The sequence below is a fragment of the Colletotrichum fructicola genome, assembly GCF_000319635.2.
Source record: "Colletotrichum fructicola Nara gc5 chromosome Unknown KSG_Nara_v1_contig06, whole genome shotgun sequence".
Classification (NCBI taxonomy): domain Eukaryota; kingdom Fungi; phylum Ascomycota; class Sordariomycetes; order Glomerellales; family Glomerellaceae; genus Colletotrichum; species Colletotrichum fructicola.
The window spans coordinates 823,906-841,612 of NW_027094056.1; the positions used below are offsets into that span (position 1 = coordinate 823,906).

General features: G+C 56.5%; 4 protein-coding genes across 4 annotated transcripts; 3 read left to right on the forward strand and 1 right to left on the reverse strand.

Annotated features, from left to right (window-relative positions):
* Window positions 1-2,064: 2,064 nt before the first annotated feature.
* AO-I-0 (Copper amine oxidase 1) lies at window positions 2,065-4,375 on the forward strand (the record flags this gene model as incomplete). Its single annotated transcript, XM_066152368.1, has 3 exons — window positions 2,065-2,399; window positions 2,451-4,082; window positions 4,135-4,375. The coding sequence occupies 3 exons, from the start codon at window positions 2,065-2,067 to the stop codon at window positions 4,373-4,375; spliced, it is 2,208 nt and encodes a 735-aa protein (XP_066008113.1).
* Window positions 4,376-5,207: 832 nt separating this feature from the next.
* CGGC5_v010514 (Nicotinate-nucleotide pyrophosphorylase) lies at window positions 5,208-6,192 on the forward strand (the record flags this gene model as incomplete). Its single annotated transcript, XM_032021303.1, has 2 exons — window positions 5,208-6,042; window positions 6,116-6,192. 2 exons carry the CDS (start codon window positions 5,208-5,210, stop codon window positions 6,190-6,192), a joined length of 912 nt encoding a protein of 303 aa, XP_031881591.1.
* A 2,035-nt stretch (window positions 6,193-8,227) lies between these two features.
* CGGC5_v010515 (uncharacterized protein) lies at window positions 8,228-10,687 on the forward strand (the record flags this gene model as incomplete). Its single annotated transcript, XM_032021302.1, has 2 exons — window positions 8,228-8,781; window positions 8,854-10,687. 2 exons carry the CDS (start codon window positions 8,228-8,230, stop codon window positions 10,685-10,687), a joined length of 2,388 nt encoding a protein of 795 aa, XP_031881592.1.
* Window positions 10,688-11,074: 387 nt separating this feature from the next.
* On the reverse strand, window positions 11,075-17,256 carry Tf2-6-1 (Transposon Tf2-6 polyprotein; the record flags this gene model as incomplete). The annotated part of the gene is made up of 5 exons (XM_066152369.1): window positions 11,075-11,619; window positions 11,687-11,946; window positions 12,001-12,132; window positions 12,366-16,073; window positions 16,115-17,256. The coding sequence occupies 5 exons, from the start codon at window positions 17,254-17,256 to the stop codon at window positions 11,075-11,077; spliced, it is 5,787 nt and encodes a 1,928-aa protein (XP_066008112.1).
* Window positions 17,257-17,707: the final 451 nt, after the last annotated feature.

Below are 17,707 nucleotides of genomic sequence, written 5' to 3' on the forward strand. Positions count from 1 at the left end.
GCCCAGAGCCATGAACACCACTCCAGTGTCGTCCTCAGTCCGAACCGTCTCCGTTTCGCCAAGCATGCAGACTTGAGACGCTCCCTTACTGCTCGTGGCACATCACTTACAAAACGCAGTGTGCCCACAACAAGAAATTCCTGACATCAAACAGCATCAACCTTACTCCCGCGTTTGGGGCTGAGCGCCCTCCACCTTCGTCCGATGTCTCTGCGAAAAGTCTAGACATTCCGCCGTCCCGCCCTGTCGCCCTGCAAAATCGCCATGCCACGCAAGCCATTTCACGATGCATCTACCAGATGACTGGCCGCCGGGTGCATCCGATGGTCTCGGCTCTAGGCGGATGACTACAATCCGAACACCAGCGACCCAACGACCGGTCTCGCTCGCATCTCGAGACTGATGCCATCCACAGCCCCCGCATTGGCAATCGACAGAACGGCCCGCCGTTGCGAGAAGAACCACGTCTAGGCAACGTCTCTCAGTCCTCTTTTCTTTTTCTTCCCAAACAGCGGCCCACTGCTTTATCTCAGATAGCCTCAACCTCAGCCGCAGGCCACAGCGACCCGGTCTTGCGGATGACTCCTGCCGATCGAGTCATGCCCCGTTGGACGACGGTCGATCAGAATCTGAACTCGTCCAGGGGAGCTTGACAATGTCATATGATGACTTGCTTAATTCGAAGTTTGTTTTGCCGCACAAGAGACGACGGCGCACGTTCCGCCGTCGATTATCATTTCGACAATCATCACGGACTCGGCCATGATAACTTAATCTCTACGGTGGTGCGTTCTCATTTTGAAGAGCGAGCATTTCTCTCAAACAAGTGTTTGTATACGAAACAACTCAAGTCCAAACTCTCGACCCGAGCTGTCCCATCAACTCGGTGCGGCTCTTCAACAAGGCCGTCCTTGCTGTCGTCTTTGCCGTCGCTCACTCTTGGGATGTGGGTCAACAACCTTGCCTTGCGTGTTAAATTCAGGGTCGCGGGACATGTCCCTTATCGTCATATCAGCGCTCTTCGTTTGAAAAAGTCTCTTGGTCTCATGTGCCGAGACGTGCAACGGACGAGCGGCCTGCCGTCTGACCGGGCGGCAGCGTGCAGCTTCGGTATGCCGTGTCACGGGCCAGCCTGCCGAGGTGCTTGTCTACCACTTTTTGATACTCAACTGTGGACCGGCCTCCGTCCGGACTGCAACGCTCGAGTTTGAGGGGATAACCAGCATTGCGAATTGCGACCTTGGAGGTCAGATGAATCGCATGCTTCGAACGTAGCTTAATCTTAATCTTCTTTTCCTGCAGATCTGCTCATGCCATGTTGATGCACGGCTCCAACGTTGGACCGTCGTTGACGTAACTCTGTTCGGGCCGTGTGGCGGTCGTTTCCATGACCATTGAATGGCACAGAAAACATCACAGATGAAGAATCACACAAGAAACGGGTTGCAACGACACAGGAAACGGGGTTTGGGTCAGACGGTGCCTTCAGTCTCTCGGCTGGCGCCGGGGAAGTTCGTCCACGCTGGTTCAGCTTCGCGCGCGATCCTTCGCTGCGGCACCAACAATACCCCCCAAGACGCCGATGGAGGCCGCAGCCAATCGCCTTGCTGCACCGCATGGACTTTCCCAATGCGGCATGGGATCAGCTTCTAGAGACGACGAGATCTCCAAAAAGGTTGGAGAAAACTACTGCTCATGAGCTCCTGAATTGGACATGCACGACAGCTTACCCCGCCATGATGAAGCTATCATCTTGACAAGGCCAATTACCCCGCCGCCATGGTCTTGAGCTGGCCGAGTTGGTTTGCATATCGCGACAAGACTATGTGTAGTCGTGCTTCCCACAGGAAGCAGCGGCATATCTGTGGTCACACGCCAAGATAACCGTCGCATACCGGAGGCGTTTGAATGGCTCGATATCACCAGACTACTGCAAGATCCCCCGCATTGCATCTCGCCCAGCCGCCCGTTGAGGTCTAGATAAGGCTGGCCGCTGCCGCTCCCTCGCCCGCCTCAGTCAGTCCGTCTCAATTCGCAAGAAAAACAATACGTGACTGTGCAGACATGGCCGTTCATCCGTTGAAAGACCTCTCCGAGGCTGAGTTCAAGCTTGCCGGCGACGCCGTGAAGAAGCTTTACACCTCTGAAGTGACGCTCTTCTTCCGCGCAATCTACCTGCAAGAACCGAAGAAAGCAGAGCTCATTCCCTTCTTGCAAGCCGAGCATGAAGGCACCCTCAACGACAGCACGCCACGCCCCCCGCGACGCGCGCGGCTCCAGTACGATGTAATCAAGAACGGGAAGCTCCCGGAATACACAACGTCCATCGTCGACCTCGAAAAGAAGACAGAAGCCGAGCGCATCGTGGCCAAGCCAGAGTCTCAGACCGGCTACACCCCGTAAGCCCCTCCTGGAAAGTCATGTCTGCACACACTGACACGATATCAAAGCGACGAGTTCGGCGCCTTCCAAGACGCCTGCATCGCCTCTCCCCTCTTCAAAGACGCAATGTCGGAGTTCTCCCTCCCCGAGAACTTTACAGTCACGATCGACCCTTGGCCCTACGGCGGCCCAGACCCCTCGGACGGCGCCATCCCGCGCACAATGCAAGGCCTCGTCTTCGCCCGCGACGCCGCCGCCAACAACCCGGACTCGAACCACTACGCCTACCCGATCCCCATCATCCCCGTCATGGACTTCACCACCAAGAAGATCGTCCGCGTCGACCGCCTCGCCACGGGCGGCAAAGACGACCCCCTGCACCCGCAACCCAGGAACACATCCGCCGGCCCCAAACCGCTCTTCACGACGAAGATCACCCCCGGCGCCGAATACGTCCCGGAACTGCTCGACATCCCCCAGCGCGCGGACCTGAAACCCATCAACATCACGCAGCCCGAGGGCGCCAGCTTCACAGTCCACAGCGACAACCTCGTGTCCTGGCAAAAGTGGCGCTTCCGCCTTGGCTTCACCCCGCGCGAGGGCGCCGTCCTGCACGACCTCTGCTACGACAACCGCCCCGTGCTCTTCCGCCTCAGCTACAGCGAGCTCACCGTTCCCTACGGCGACCCGCGGCCGCCCTTCCAGCGCAAGCAGGCCTTCGACCTCGGCGACGGCGGTTTCGGGCGCGTCGCGAACAATCTCGAGCTCGGGTGCGACTGCCTCGGCGCGATCCACTACTTTGACGCGCTGCTGGCGGACGCGGGGGGCAACCCGACGGTGGCCAAGGCGGTGGTGTGTCTGCACGAGCAGGACAACGGGGTTGGGTGGAAGCACACGAACTTCCGCACGAACCGAGCGGTGGTGACGAGGTTGCGGGAGCTGGTGGTGCAGTGCGTCGTCACGCTGGCGAACTACGAGTACGTGTTCGCGTACAAGCTCGACACGGCGGGGGGGATCACGCTGGAGACGCGGGCGACGGGGGTGATGAGCGTGGTGGCGATGGACGCGGGCAAGACGGAGAGCGAGTACGGGGTCGTCGTGGCGGACGGGGTGCTGGCGCAGAACCACCAGCACGTGTTCGCGGTGCGGATCGACCCGGCGGTGGACTCGTACGCGGCCGGGGACACGGGGGTCGTGGTGGAGGAGAGCGTGCCGGTGGCGATGGACGAGCGGACGAACCCGTACGGGAATTTCTATAAAGTGGTGAAGCGGGAGGTGGAGCGCGCGTGCTGGGTGGACGCGGAGCCGCGGGTGAACCGGGTGGTGAAGATGCAGAACCGGCGGGTGCGGAACGCGGTGAGCGGGCGGAACGTGGCGTACAAGCTTGTGCCGAGCGCGACGCAGCTGATACTCGCGGACGAGGCGAGCCAGGTGAGTAAGAGAGCCAAGTTCGCGCGGCACCATGTGTGGGTGACGGGGCACCGGGACGAGGAGCTGTGGGCGGCGGGGGAGTTTACGAACCAGAGCGTTGAGGAGGAGGGGGGCGTGTGGGATATGGTGCAGCGGGGGGACTGGTTTGGCGATGGTGGTGGCGGTGATGGGGAGAGGAACGGGGGAGGGGAGGGGAGGAAGAGTAGCCCGGTGATCTGGAGCGTTTTCGGGCTGACGCACAATCCCCGGGTGGAGGACTGGCCTGTGATGTGAGTAGCATTTTGTCCGAGTGAGTTGGGTTGTTTGCTAACGTCGGAACAGGCCCGTCGAGATCCATCAGATGCACATCCGGCCTGCGGATTTCTTCACGTCGAACCCGGCGCTGGATATGCCTGGGGCAAGGAACAAGACGAGCGTGATTGTGCCGTGCTGCGGAGATTCAGGACAGAACGGGGCAAACGGGGCGAAGGAGGGGGGTAGTGTGCAGAGGGATCCGGCGGCGCATCTTCAGGGGCCGGGACCGGATGTTGATGCCGAGGAAGCCGGGGCGCATACACGATAGACGGTGCGAAGCTGAGAGTATAGCGGAGAGATTGGACGTTGCGTGGATCACGATCGACTGTTGTTCTTGGATGTCATGGTGGGAGCATCCGGGGGCTGGTTGTTCCAGGCTTCGATATTACAAGACGCAGGAGGTTGAATAGCTCGGCAGACATGGCTTACAGAGAGCAGTCAACGTATATCATATCTCCATCAATGCTCCCGTTAGCCAAGAAAGGCGTTGGCATATAGTCCCATGGCTGATGGAATAGCTGTGTCTGGGTAATCTTCATGGGGTGTTAGTCAAGCTGAATCTTTTGGTGTTCTCTCCTTATCGGTCCTGCGCAGGCCAAACACGCACCTACTTGCGAAGATTGGTCAATCTGTGCAGACACCCTCGGTTCTTGTGCGCGATAGTTAATTGGATCACCTTGATCGGGACTTTTCGCAGCAAAGACCTCGTCAACAGCCTGTGATAGTCGTTGGAGAGAAGACTTACACCGTCGGAAGCGGGCGCGTCGGATGCAGCACAGCTGGCGGCAATTGCACAGACGCCCCCGCCGAGCTGGCACCCGCCAACCCCACCATCGGCAGCGACCGGCAGCAGTCGGCACCGACTCAAGCCGCGGCGTCAACGTCAACGAAACCCAAACCGTGGCGACAAAGACCCCTTCCTGCTCTTCAAGATTCCCTCCCTTCCTCGCGGCGCAAACATCTCACATCGCAAATTTTAATTCCTGCCAACCTCCCCACGAGTAATTGATCCTTCGACACCGAACATCCCCCACGAAATCTACGCACCTACCGATCGAACGAACGAAAACTACCCCGCAACCCCCACCACGAACCGCACAATGGAAGACGTCCCCCTCGAGCACGGCTCCCTCGAGCACCTCCTCCCGCCCTCCTGGAAGACCCTCGTCACCGCCTGGCTGGCCGAGGACACCCCCTCCTTCGACTACGGCGGCTTCGTCGTAGGCTCAGACCCACGCAAGGCCACCCTCTGGGGCAAATCCGGCGGCATCGTCGCCGGCCGCCCCTTCGTCGACGAGATCTTCCGGCAGTGCGACTGCACCGTCGAGTGGCACGTCAAAGAAGGTTCCCACATCGAGTTGCGCGGCCACGGCGGCGCGCCCAAGGGCAAGATGGCCGTGGCGACCGTCACAGGCCCGACGCGCGGCCTCCTCCTCGGCGAGCGGGTCGCGCTCAACACGCTGGCGCGGTGCTCCGGGGTGGCGAGCATGACGCGCGGGATGCTGGTGAACCTGCGCGCGGCGGGGTACCGGGGCGTGCTGGCGGGCACGCGCAAGACGACGCCGGGGTTCCGGCTGGTGGAGAAGTACGGCATGATGGTCGGCGGGGCGGACGCGCACCGGCACGACCTGAGCTCGATGATCATGCTGAAGGACAACCACGTGTGGAGCAAGGGCAGCATCACGAACGCGGTGCGGGCGGCGAAGAGCGTGGGCGGGTTCAGCTTGAAGGTGGAGGTGGAGGTGCAGAGCGAGGCGGAGGCGGACGAGGCGATTGAGGCGGGCGCGGACGTGGTTATGCTGGACAACTTCACGGGCGAGGGGGTTAAGATCGCGGCGAGGAGTCTGAAGGAGAGGTGGGCTGGCAAGAGGCACTTTCTGGTCGAGGTCTCGGGCGGGTTGACGTTGGAGAATGTGGAGAACTACGTGTGCAATGGTGAGTCGTTGATGATGTTGAAATCTGGGGAGACGTCGGGATTGAGCGATTGTATGGCTGACGATTTACGCAGATGTGGATATTGTTTCGACGAGCGCGATTCACCAAGGCGTACCGCACGTCGACTTCTCGCTCAAGGTCGAGCACTAGGCGGGATGGAAGCCCGGATGCTGGCGGCCACGAGGCCATCGTCCGAAGACGCGAAAAGGATTGCCGGGAGTCGGCCGGATAGAACACAGCGGGAGGTCGCGCGGTCTTTTGATACCTTACTACTAACCTTAAAAACAAGTCAAATACAACCTCGATTGAACCCAAGCCGCGATTTTTTGAGTTTCACGTGGGAGATGCATGGAACCAGGAAATATCGCCCTCTCAGCCTTATCTCGAGACAACATCTTTTACGGGCTGTTGGAATTGTGATGGTCCAAAATCTACTCGATTGGATTTCGCCAAAGAGGAGATGAAGTTGCGGTGATTTAAACTTTCCGATAGAATACGAAGTTGCCCCGCCGCGGGGTGCCGATTCGAAGCGATTAAGCAAGGGCGTCGGATTGGCTCTTCAGACGTTGCAAGTGGGGACAATGCGAGGACTGCAACTCGATGCTCACCGGACTTTCAACGGACTTTCAACGGACTTGAGCGGTCAGCAGCTTTCTGAAAGCGCTCGTTGCCTGAAGAGTAGGGATTTCCGAATGGTGGCAAGAACGACGCGGAGGATGGCGTGATGGAACTCAGCCCATGCTTGCCATGATCTTATCTACGGTCTTTGCGGCGATAAGTCTCAACTGCCCAGATCCTACTCTTCGAAGGAATATCGAAACGAAATTTTGAGCCGAAATGAGATTATCGAAGCCCGAACCCCTGCCCTCGTCCAATGCGGGAAGAGAGATTCTCGAGATGGCAATCAAAGGGAGTGCACTCGGGGGAAAAGATCGTTAATCCCGTTCTTGTGTGCAATCTTGGGCTGTTCTTTCAGTGCCATCCGCTCGACGCGTTCAACCTACCCGTACTGCGTAGCCGTTATCACTGCTTCTTTTCTGCCCAGAGCAGCCACCGGGTGCGACGTCAAGCATTACGCCAAGAGAATTGCGTTGCCCCCCCTTCCCCCTGTTGCAGGAAGGGTCGCCTCGTGAAGGTACAATTACCACATCACATTTTCAACGAGGAAAGTTTAATGACTTCGTTGGAGGAGTAGTCCTTGCTTGCACAAAAACTCTGTTTTATTACCCCAACGCCGGCAGACCACCGCCTGCACCTTGCCCTCTGGGACTGAATACTAGAGTTTCAGACCTGACATGACACTGAAGATTTTTGATGAGTTCATCTCAAATAGAAAGACAGAATGGTTTGCATAGAATATTTCTATTCTTGTTGTCGAGATAGTTGGTGGTGTGTTGGGTTGTGGCCGGCATCGTCGGAACTTCAAGTCGGAAGTCCAAACTCAAAATGTGGGACGGATTTCAGAGCCAACGGAGGTTGTCTGCAGTCTTGCACTCAAGAAAGAGACGCAAGGCTCTGCAAAGAAATAACAATCGGCAGAAAAGCTGGGCGCTTCCCTCACCCATCTGCCTGAGGAAATCTTTCCCGGCAAGTTGCCAAGACGCGGTGGACGGGGTATGAGGCGGCAGTTGTCAACCATCCCATGTATCACAACCGACTCAGCCAAAACCTTATTTCGCCTCCCACACCACCATTCCCACGCACGCGGCATCACACTTTCTAGAAGATGAGACCCCTTAATCTATCTAGTCTTGACAGGAAGCACACTTGTCACATCAAAAGATGGGAAGGCCATCCCTGCGAAAGCTGAATCGCCTCGCTATAACCCGCGCGCTGCAGGACAAACCCGTTGGGCCCTTCCTCCGTGAACTCTCTTTTCTCCCCCCCTTTCCCGCACACCATGCTCTTCATCGAAATACAGTTTCGCTCATCCACGAACTGACCGGGTTACAACTTCCATTTCTTATCGGGTCAAGGTTTTGCTTGGCTTCTTGGTGGTGTTCGTTCCGTTGTATGTCACTGTTCACTGGGCATCCTTCTTTTGAGAAGCTGAGACAGCATCTCGAAACATAACGCCGGTGGTCTGGCATTTCAGAACACAGCCATCCCCGGATCACTCACCCCCTCCGGAGCGTTTACACTCCCTCAACGCCTCGGAGAACCCAAAACCAAAAAGCAGTGCATCATGTTCAAGCAGAGCCCGTTGAGGGCCAGGGCCCGACCCAAGACACTCATTCTCCTGGTCGTGGCCGCTTTCCTTTTCTACACATCATGGACGGCGTACATCCGCAACGGGCGGGACGTCGCCATCTGGCGCCACGGGCACGCGGCGACACTGGCCGAGGAGACGCCCACGAAGCCAGTCGTCCCGCTCACTGAGCCGTGGAAGCCGGAGCAGCCCAAGACGACGCCGGCGGACGCGGGCGCCAAGCAAGACGACGGCGAATTGAAGGAGCAGGAGGACGACAAGAAGACGGAAGAGGACGAGAGGGTCAAGGAGTGGGAGAAGCAGCAGGACCAGCCGCAGACCGTGCCAGTGCACGACGAGGCGGAGGACAAGAAGAAGGCCGAGGAGGAGAAGCGGAAGAAGAAGATCGAGGAGGAGGCGAGGAAGAAGAAGGAGAAGGAGGAGGCGGAGGCCAAGCGGAAGAAGAAGGAGCAGGAGGCCGAGGCTGCGAGGTCGCACCACGAGCAGCAGTTGCGAGACCAGTTCGCGAGGGAGTATGAGGCCGCCAAGAAGTAAGTGCCGCAACTAACTCGAGCGTCATCGCCGTTTCATCAAAAACGCAGACCAACTCACACTATGATCAGGCTTCCTGGCAGCGGCGCCATCTACGGCAACACGCTTGCCTCTCTGAGCCGCAAGGACGACCGCCCGGCCAAGTTCGCCGACCGCTTCAGACAGTCCGCCGCGGAGGAGCAGCCCTGGGCTGCGAACCAGCGGCCGGTGCACTTCGACCCGTACCCGGACTACAACAGCGACGAGTGGAACAAGACGCGCCGCGCCGCCTACGTGCCGTGCGTCGGCGCGCTCGGCGAGCCCGTGGAGGACCTGCTCGTCTTCAAGGGCCACCCGCGCGACTTCCCCAAGCCCGGCATGGGCGGCTTCGACATTATGGACATGGACGGCGACATCTGCTACGAGCGCGACACGCGGCTGGGCCAGTATGGGCTCACGCCGCAGCTGCACGCCAAGACGGGCCTGCCGATCGACTGGGACAGCATCAAATGGGGTGACCTGCAGACGAAGTGCGCGAAGCAGAACGCGGCGCGGTTCGGCAAGGGCAAGCTGAACGAGTACCTCATCACGGCGTACGAGGACATCGCCAGCAAGTACGGGAACGAGATGAGGAAGAGGGAGGACGGCGGCGAGCTGGATGCGCGGGAGGACACGGCGCACGAGAGCCGGACCGCGGTGCTGCTGAGGACGTACACCGGCAAGAAGTACACCGAGAACGACAAGCAGGTGATCCGGGCGCTCGTCTCGGAGCTCTCGCTGCGTTCCGGCGGGGAGTACGAGGTGTTCCTCCTGCTGCACGTGCGCGACGACTCGGTCAACATCTTCGACGACAAGGAGCGCCAGAACGTGCTGGACAAGCACATCCCGAAGGAATTCCACAGCATGACCAAGGTCTGGAACGACCAGGCCGTGTGGGACATCTACACGGCGCTGACGGACGCCGAGGAGCGGACCGTCCACCACGCGCAGTGGCTCTCTGTCCAGAAGTTCAGCATCGACCACCCGGAGTTCGATTTCATCTGGAACTGGGAAATGGACGTCCGCGTCGTCGGGCACAACTACGACTTCGTGCGGCGGCTGGAGGGCTTTGCGAGGAACCAGCCGCGCCGGGGCCTGTGGGAACGCAACGAGCGGTACTACATCCCCGCCTTCCATGGCGACTACGACACCGATTTCCGTCTGCATACCGAGCAGGCCACGCGCGGCAGCCAAGTTTGGGGCCCGCCGAAGGTGTCCTTCATCAACCCCGTCGGACCCAAGCCGCCGGTCGCGAACCCCGAAGACGACGCGTATAAGTGGGGTGTCGGGGAGGACGCCGACCTGATCACGCTGGGCCCGATCTTTAACCCGGTGAACAGCAGTTGGATTTTTGGCGATAATATCTGGGGGTACAAGGATGAGGAGAACCCCGATCCCAGGACTCTTCCTAGGCGTACGACGATTGTGACGCAGTCCCGCCTTTCGAAGCGTCTTTTGGATATCATGCATGTTGAGAACCTGCGCGGTAACCACATTGCGTCGGAAATGACCCCTCAGACCGTGTCTCTGCTTCACGGTTTCAAGGCTGTTTTCGCACCGCACCCCACCTGGTTCGACCGCCCCTGGAACGGTGCGTTCCTGGACAAGTGGTTCAATTCTGGGGATATGGGCAGCGGCGGCGAGGGCAGTCCATTCGGCTACGGACGAGAGAGGAGGTACCAAGGAACAACGTGGTACTACCGCGCAGAGCCGCCTTCCAGGTTGTACAACAACTGGATGGGCTACGTCGATACGGATATCGGCGGTAGGAACTGGGAGATTGAGCACGGCCGGCCTTGTCTGCCGCCGATGATTCTTCATCCCGTTAAAGAGGTTGAGCCGACGGAAGCTGGGTTCGCCACCCGGTTTGAGCTTAACTACGGTTAATAGTGTGCGGGAGAAGTCAGCAGGACTGAAGACGATAGTGTACATTCGGGAGCTTCACCATTTTCATATGTGTATTTTAGATTCTTGGCATGCAGCGATAATAGACGTGTGACAAACTTCAAGACAAGACGAAAGGACATTGGTGATTGAGGGAGTGACTTTGAGTTGATCTAAATTCCGTGTCTACTAAAACCAAAGTTCAAAAAGAAAAAGCAGAATCCGCCCCCTCCCCCCTTTCTCTCTCCCTCTTCATGTCGAATTGGCTCCTATGAACCCTGATGGCTACATAACATATGAGCAGAGCGCCAGATAGCAGCCGCGTACCCCTTTGGGGTTCTAGAAGGCTAAAACACACACACACACACACACACACACACACACGCACTCCTATGGACCCTGAAACGAGGTATCCTGATCAGGGCTCCAGTCGAAAAGGCTCATGTCTAGAATCCATGGGTCCACAAGCAACCCATTCCCAGACCGCGAATCATTTTCCTGATGTTCCATCCCATCATGGACGCCAGTAGAATGGCCCAACCAATGCTCCAGAACGCCTTGCTGCTGCGCGTTGGCTTGAGGCTGAAGTGGCCCATGCATAGGCGTGGAAGTCGGCAGATAGAGCATGCTGCCCGGAGCGCCAGGTGACTGGGGCTGATGACTGAAGGTAGATGGTTCGTTGAGGACGGCAGGGGCTTGCGCTTCAATCGGTGGACTTTCACGTCGGTAAGATTGAGACGCCTCTGCAACAGCGCTCGCGACGATTTCGACCAGTTGAGTACGCATGGGAACGTCGAGAGAGACTGAGGTTTCGAAGGTCGTCTGTTCAAGAAGCCGTAAGACTGATCGAGGAACCGCAAGTTCCATGTGTCGTTGGAACCGAATTGACTCCCTGCGTTGGAGAAGCTCCAAATGCATCTCATCATCCTCATAGTCTACACTCAATAAAAATCGGATATCAGCAACGGGCTCCGAGAGATATGAAAGGTAAAGAGGACTCACATGGACTTGGAATGAGGTCTTCTGGCACATTGGGAAACAAGAGCTTGTATATGGCTCTCCACTCTCTCTCTGTATTGCCCCTTCTCCTTGTTCGGAGGGCTGCCTCTTGCTCTTTGTTGAAGCCCTCCGGGGGAGTTGAATCGCTCAGCGGGCAAAGAGCAGCCTGTCTGAGGTGAAGGTTGCATTCTGTTTCTGTGTTGAAAGTCTGTAGGCAGCGAGGACAGTGAATTGGCAAGGCGTGCTGTCGAAGTATGTGTTCTCTGTAAAGGGATTAGGTGTTGATAGGGAGATGTCTGGAAATCAGCTGCACTCACTTGACGCGATGAATACTTATCCATCCTTGGCCCGCGCAAGATCGGTGTTTTCCATGGTTCTTGGGATCGTTGCGGTAAAATGGGCAGGCGAGGTTTTTGGCTACGAAAGTATTGACCGGTCTCGTTTTCTTCCTGTTTGTAAGGGGCTGGCCCCTAGGCTTGTTCAACGTAGAGGTGCCGTCGATTGACTATTCTAAGCTGAAGAAGGAGGAAAGGACTTTACAGGGATAGGCGCCTAGCAGCAGTGATGCAGACCGGGGCTAGGCGGTGTGCTACAGCAGAATAGTGGATCCGGCGGAGCCGGATCTCGGTAGCTGCTCCGGCAAAGCCGGAGATCTCGGCCGGGCTCTAGCCCGTTACATTACCTCCCCGCTCCCCTCCGGCGGCGCGTCCGTGGCGCTAGAGCTGGGTCTCCGTCGTGCTTCATCGCAGGGCCGTAACGTTGTTCGTAAGCCTCCATCGCTTCCGTCCCCTGGAGCGTCTCGATAGGCTCCCAGGTTCTCTCTGCGTATCCTTCCCACTTAACCAGCACTTCACGGCGTCTCCCACGCCCTCGACGCTTCCAGGCGGCGGCGTCGATACTCTCTACATTCCAGGTCTCCTCGCCTTCGTCATCTATAATTGGGGGCGGCTGCTCGTCGTCTAGCGTTTGCCCAGGTAAAGGGTCGTTACCTGCACGCTTCAGGGTATCCACGTGGAAGCGTGGGTATATAGCCGTTGGCACGTTAAGCTCTACCACGTATGGTGAGATAACCTTCGTAACGGTATACTTATGGTGCAACCAATCCAGTTTCTTGCATGGCCTAGGAGACCTGTAGTGGCCCATGTGAAGCCAGACTTTGTCGCCTGCTTCTAGTCTCTCCGTAGGCTGGCGCTTCCTGTTAGCCAGCTCCTCATAGCGTTGCTGCGTTGAGGCAAGGGTCGACCGTGCCATATCCATCACGTCCTGGAGCCTTGTTACCAACTTGCGTGCCAGGTCCTCGCGACGGCCCCCATGGTCTTCTGGGTCTGCCTCTTGAACCCGGACAGGCTCTGGGTGGTATCCGTGTTCTAAGAAGAAGCTGCTCATGCCTATAGCGCTGCTATCGCGGCTGCAGAGCGCTAGTTGAGCTGCTGGGAGGTTATTCGCCCAATCCTTCTGCGAGTAGGTAATGTAATTGCGTAGGTAGGCCTGGATCTCTTGGTTCATCCTTTCTGGGCCGCCATCAGTCTGTGGGTGATAGGCAGTACTGAGCCGCTGTTCTATTCCTAAAAGCTTGCAGAATTGCCGCCAGAAGCGGCTCGTCCAGTTGCTTCCTCTGTCGCTCACGATTGAAGTAGGGACGCCGTGGAAGCGGAAGTGGCAGCTCAGGAATCGTTCAGCGCAGGCTTCAGCTTCCATACTTTCCATAGCTTCAAGGGTTACGCCTTTTCCTAGCCGGTCGATAATTACCCAAAGGTATCGCTCACCCTTATCCGTAAGGGGAAGGTCGGTAATGAAATCCATAGCGAGGTCGCTTCGTATACGCTGCGGTATTGGTAGAGGTTTCAGAAGTCCTTTTCGATGCTCTCTCCAGATGTGGCTTCGCCCGCAGCCATCGCAATTGCGGCAGAAGCGTCGTACTAGCTGTGACTGGCCAGGCCAGTAGAAGCGCCTACTGACTAACGCGAGGGTATTATCTCTACCAGGGTGGCCACTAAGTACTGAGTCGTGGCTGCTTTGAACGATACGAGTACGTAGTGTGTTCGCCTCGCTATCTAGGTCTTCGCTACCTGGTACCCAGATCCGGTCTCTGAATAGTAGTCGGTTGCCATTATCGATCTCACACTCAGCAATCTGGACCTTTAGCTTGAGGCTAGGAGGGAAGCTTCTTTCTCGTTGTTTCACAGCATTATATGCCTGCTGGTAGACTTGGTCTTGCCCTTGGGTCTGGTCCCAGAGTTGCTGTAGTTCCTTATCGTCGGTGAACACAAGCACTGATGGGGCTGCCTCTACGCGTCGTGTACGCGTTGAGGTAAGGGCTACTTCGGGAAGAAGCTGGAGAATCCGGCCTTGTTCGCGCTCGTCCTCTAGAGACGTAGGTACGTCTTGTTCGCGTCTAGAGAGTGCGTCTGGCACTACTGCTTCACTTCCTGGCCGGTACTGTATCTCGAAGTTGTACTGAGACAGCTCCTCTGCCCATCGGCTTTGTCGTTCTGTGAGCCTCTGCTTTGTCATGAAGTACTTCAGGTTCTTATGATCAGATAGAACCTTGAACTTATTGACGCTCTGCAGTTCCGCTCTCCATGCTCGTAGGCAGCTAATAATAGCTAGCATCTCCTTATCGTGGATTGGGTAGTTGAACTGGGCGGCATTCAGCCGCTGCGAGTGGTATGCTACTGCGTGACGTCTCCCATGCTCATCTTCTTGTGACAGTACTCCTCCAAGGGCGAAGCCTGAGCAGTCAGCCTCAACGTAGGTTGTACGCTCAGGGTCTAGTTGATGTAGGATAGGCTTGGCTGCAAAGATCCTCTTAAGCTCCTGGAATGCTACTTCCTGCTCTTTACCCCAGTGGAATAGGACGCCCTTCTTTGTAAGAGATATAAGGGGTCCAGCAATCTCTGAGTATGCTGGGATGAAGATCCGATAGTAGTTTGCAAACCCTAGGAAGCTTCTAACTCCCTTAACCGTCTTTGGCGCAGCCCATTCCTTGATTGCCTTCAGCTTCTCAGGATCGCAGGAGATGCCTACTCCTGCGGTGATAATGAACCCTAGGTACTTGACTGTCTTCACAGAGAACGCACACTTATGAGGGTCTAGCCGGAGCCCTGCAAGAGCAAGCTTCCGTAGTACTAGCTTAACCTTTGCTTCGTGGTCTTGCCGTGAGCCGTTTGAGTAGATCAGTACGTCGTCCATATATGCCGTAGCGAAATCGTCTAGGTACTCTCGAAGCACTCCGTTGATATATCGTTGAAATGTAGCGGGGGCTCCTGTAAGCCCAAAGGGTACAACTAGCCATTCGAATAGCCCATATCTTGTCCTGAAGGCCGTCTTATGCTCCTCTCCTTCAGCAATTCGTATCTTATGGAACGCTGCAACCACATCCAGTTTCGTGAACCACTTAGCAGCACTAACAGTGCGTAGTGTCTCTTGGATTAAGGGGAGAGGGTATCGGTCGCGCTTAGTGAGTTCATTAAGGGCGCGGTAGTCAACACAAAAGCGTATCCCTCCCCCTGGTTTACGTACGAACAGTACTGGTGCTGATGCCTCTGAGCTGCTGGCGCGGATAAAGCCTTTATCCAGTAGGTCTCGTAGGGTCTTACGGAGGACGAGGAGTTCTTCTCGTGACATGCTATAGAGCGGCCCCCATGGTAGTACAGTCTCATTACCACTACTATCCTGTTTGATAGGGATCTTATGGTCGACCCCAGGACGATGTGGTGGAAGGTTGGCGGCTTCGTCAGGTTGGAACAGCTTGTGGAACTCAGCTAGTATAGCTGGCGGAAGGAGGGCCTTTAGATCTGCCTTCTCAGTCTTCTTCGTAAGGGCCTTCTGTATATCTGCTAGGCTGATGGCTCGGACTTCGTATCCTGCAGTTCGTTTGGTGTCTCGTTGTGCTCTCCTATAGAGTGCAGTGAAAGGAGCTCCTGGAAGGAGACGCGCGGCTCTGATCTCCCTTACTCGATCTGGTTCTTCTTCGCCTTTTAAGCGTAGGTCTACGCCACCCCTCCTATGCCGTATCCGTTGTGCAGCGGCATCGTATAGAATACGGTTCCTCTCCATCCAAGGCTTCCCTAGGAACAGGTCGTCACCAAGGCTACGTACGGTATATGCAAAGATCTTCTCATCATAACCACACAGCTCTAGGTTGAAGACAACTACACCTGTTGCTTTTGTAGCGCCTGTAGCGTCGCTAAAGCTGCCTAGCAGCCGCTCAGAGCGGTCTACTACCGGTAGGCGGAGCTTACGGGCGAGGTCGTGGTCGATAAGGGAGTATAGATCGCACCCAGTGTCTACTAGGGCGTCTGCTTGAGTGCCCTTGTGTATGCGGGTAGTGATCACTGCTGATTTGCTGCTCATGTGATGCTTGAACTGCTTCCATTCTGTAATGTCACTAGGCTTGGCCTCTAACGCCCGACTTCGCGTTAGAGTTACTCTTTTCCCGAGCTCTCTTCAGCTTCAGAGCTTCCTAGCTCCTCTATAGCATTACTATCGCTGCTCTCCTCTCGCCTCTTAGCTTTCTCAACCTTCTTGACCTTCTTAGGCCCTGAACGTCTTGGCTTAGGGCACCGTGTAGCAATATGGCCGATCTTATTGCAGTTATAGCATTTACGGTTATCTTTCTGGGGCCTTATGTTGTCTTCTGATGAGGAAGAGTCGCTGCGGTAGCGCTGTGACTTTGCGGCTCTTCTGGGCTCCTTAGTCCGGCTGACTCCAGCCATGAGGGTGTCCCCATCGGCATCTCGGTATCGTCGTCGTTCGTGACGTTCCTGGTAGGTCCTACTATCTAGCCCTGACCCTATTATCATAAGGACCCGGGCGTATTCTGGGTAGGTTTTCGGGGGATCGATTACACTAATTAGACGGTCCCGCAGAGTGGAGTTCAGGGCTCCTTTCAGATAGTTGATTCTGACTGCGTCTGCCCAGTGTCCTCCTCCACCTTCTGCTAACTCCTTCTCAAACTTTGGGAGGAATGTAGCAAAGCTTCCGTTTTCCTTCTGTCGGATAGTACGTAGCCTATCCAGTGCCCTGGCTTCTGCATTGGGATCTCCATAGCGAGTCTCAAGGTATTGCATAAACTGATCGGAGGATTCCGCTCCATCTGCTCCGCCTTGAGCGTAGTAGGGTGACGCCATGGTTTGAGCTGTGCCTTCCAGCCTTGCGTAGATGTATGCGAATATATCGGCATCACAGTCGAAAGCTTCCCTATCTCTTCGTATCTTTCCCTTCATCTCTAGGAACCAACGTTGGAAATCTTTACGTATGCCGCTAAACTTTGGTGGGTTTGGTATTTGATGTTTCCTCCGCCCTCTAGCTGCCATCGTTATACCGTCGCTCGTTGCCTGTATAGTTGTATCGGCTGTGGACGGGGTCGTTACGCTGCTCGCAAGCGGCGTAGGGGTTGCTCTATCCGTTGACATAAGCCCATTCAGAGCTGTCAAGAGCTGCGTCATCTGGGCCGTCTGCTGGGCCATCTGGTCCTGAAGAGGACGGACGCTTGCGTTGACCGCTTCGTTGATCCGGCGATCAATCTCAGCATTCATCGCGTCGTTTACGCTACCCTCTGGCGGATCCATCGTGCCGCTCTCGTGAGGTTCCATATAGCGTCTTCTCGTTGCGCTACCCTCTAGCGAATCGTCGTGTCGCTCTCGTGAGGTTCCGTATAGCGTCTTCTCGTTTGCACTACCCTCTAGCGAATCGTCATATCGCTCTCGTGAGGTTTCGTATAGCGTCTTTTGTTGTCGAGCTTAGAATATGTAAGGGGCTGGCCCCTAGGCTTGTTCAACGTAGAGGTGCCGTCGATTGACTATTCTAAGCTGAAGAAGGAGGAAAGGACTTTACAGGGATAGGCGCCTAGCAGCAGTGATGCAGACCGGGGCTAGGCGGTGTGCTACAGCAGAATAGTGGATCCGGCGGAGCCGGATCTCGGTAGCTGCTCCGGCAAAGCCGGAGATCTCGGCCGGGCTCTAGCCCGTTACACATTTCGAGGCTCGAAAACGGGCCGCAGCGATGGTCATGTGACAGATG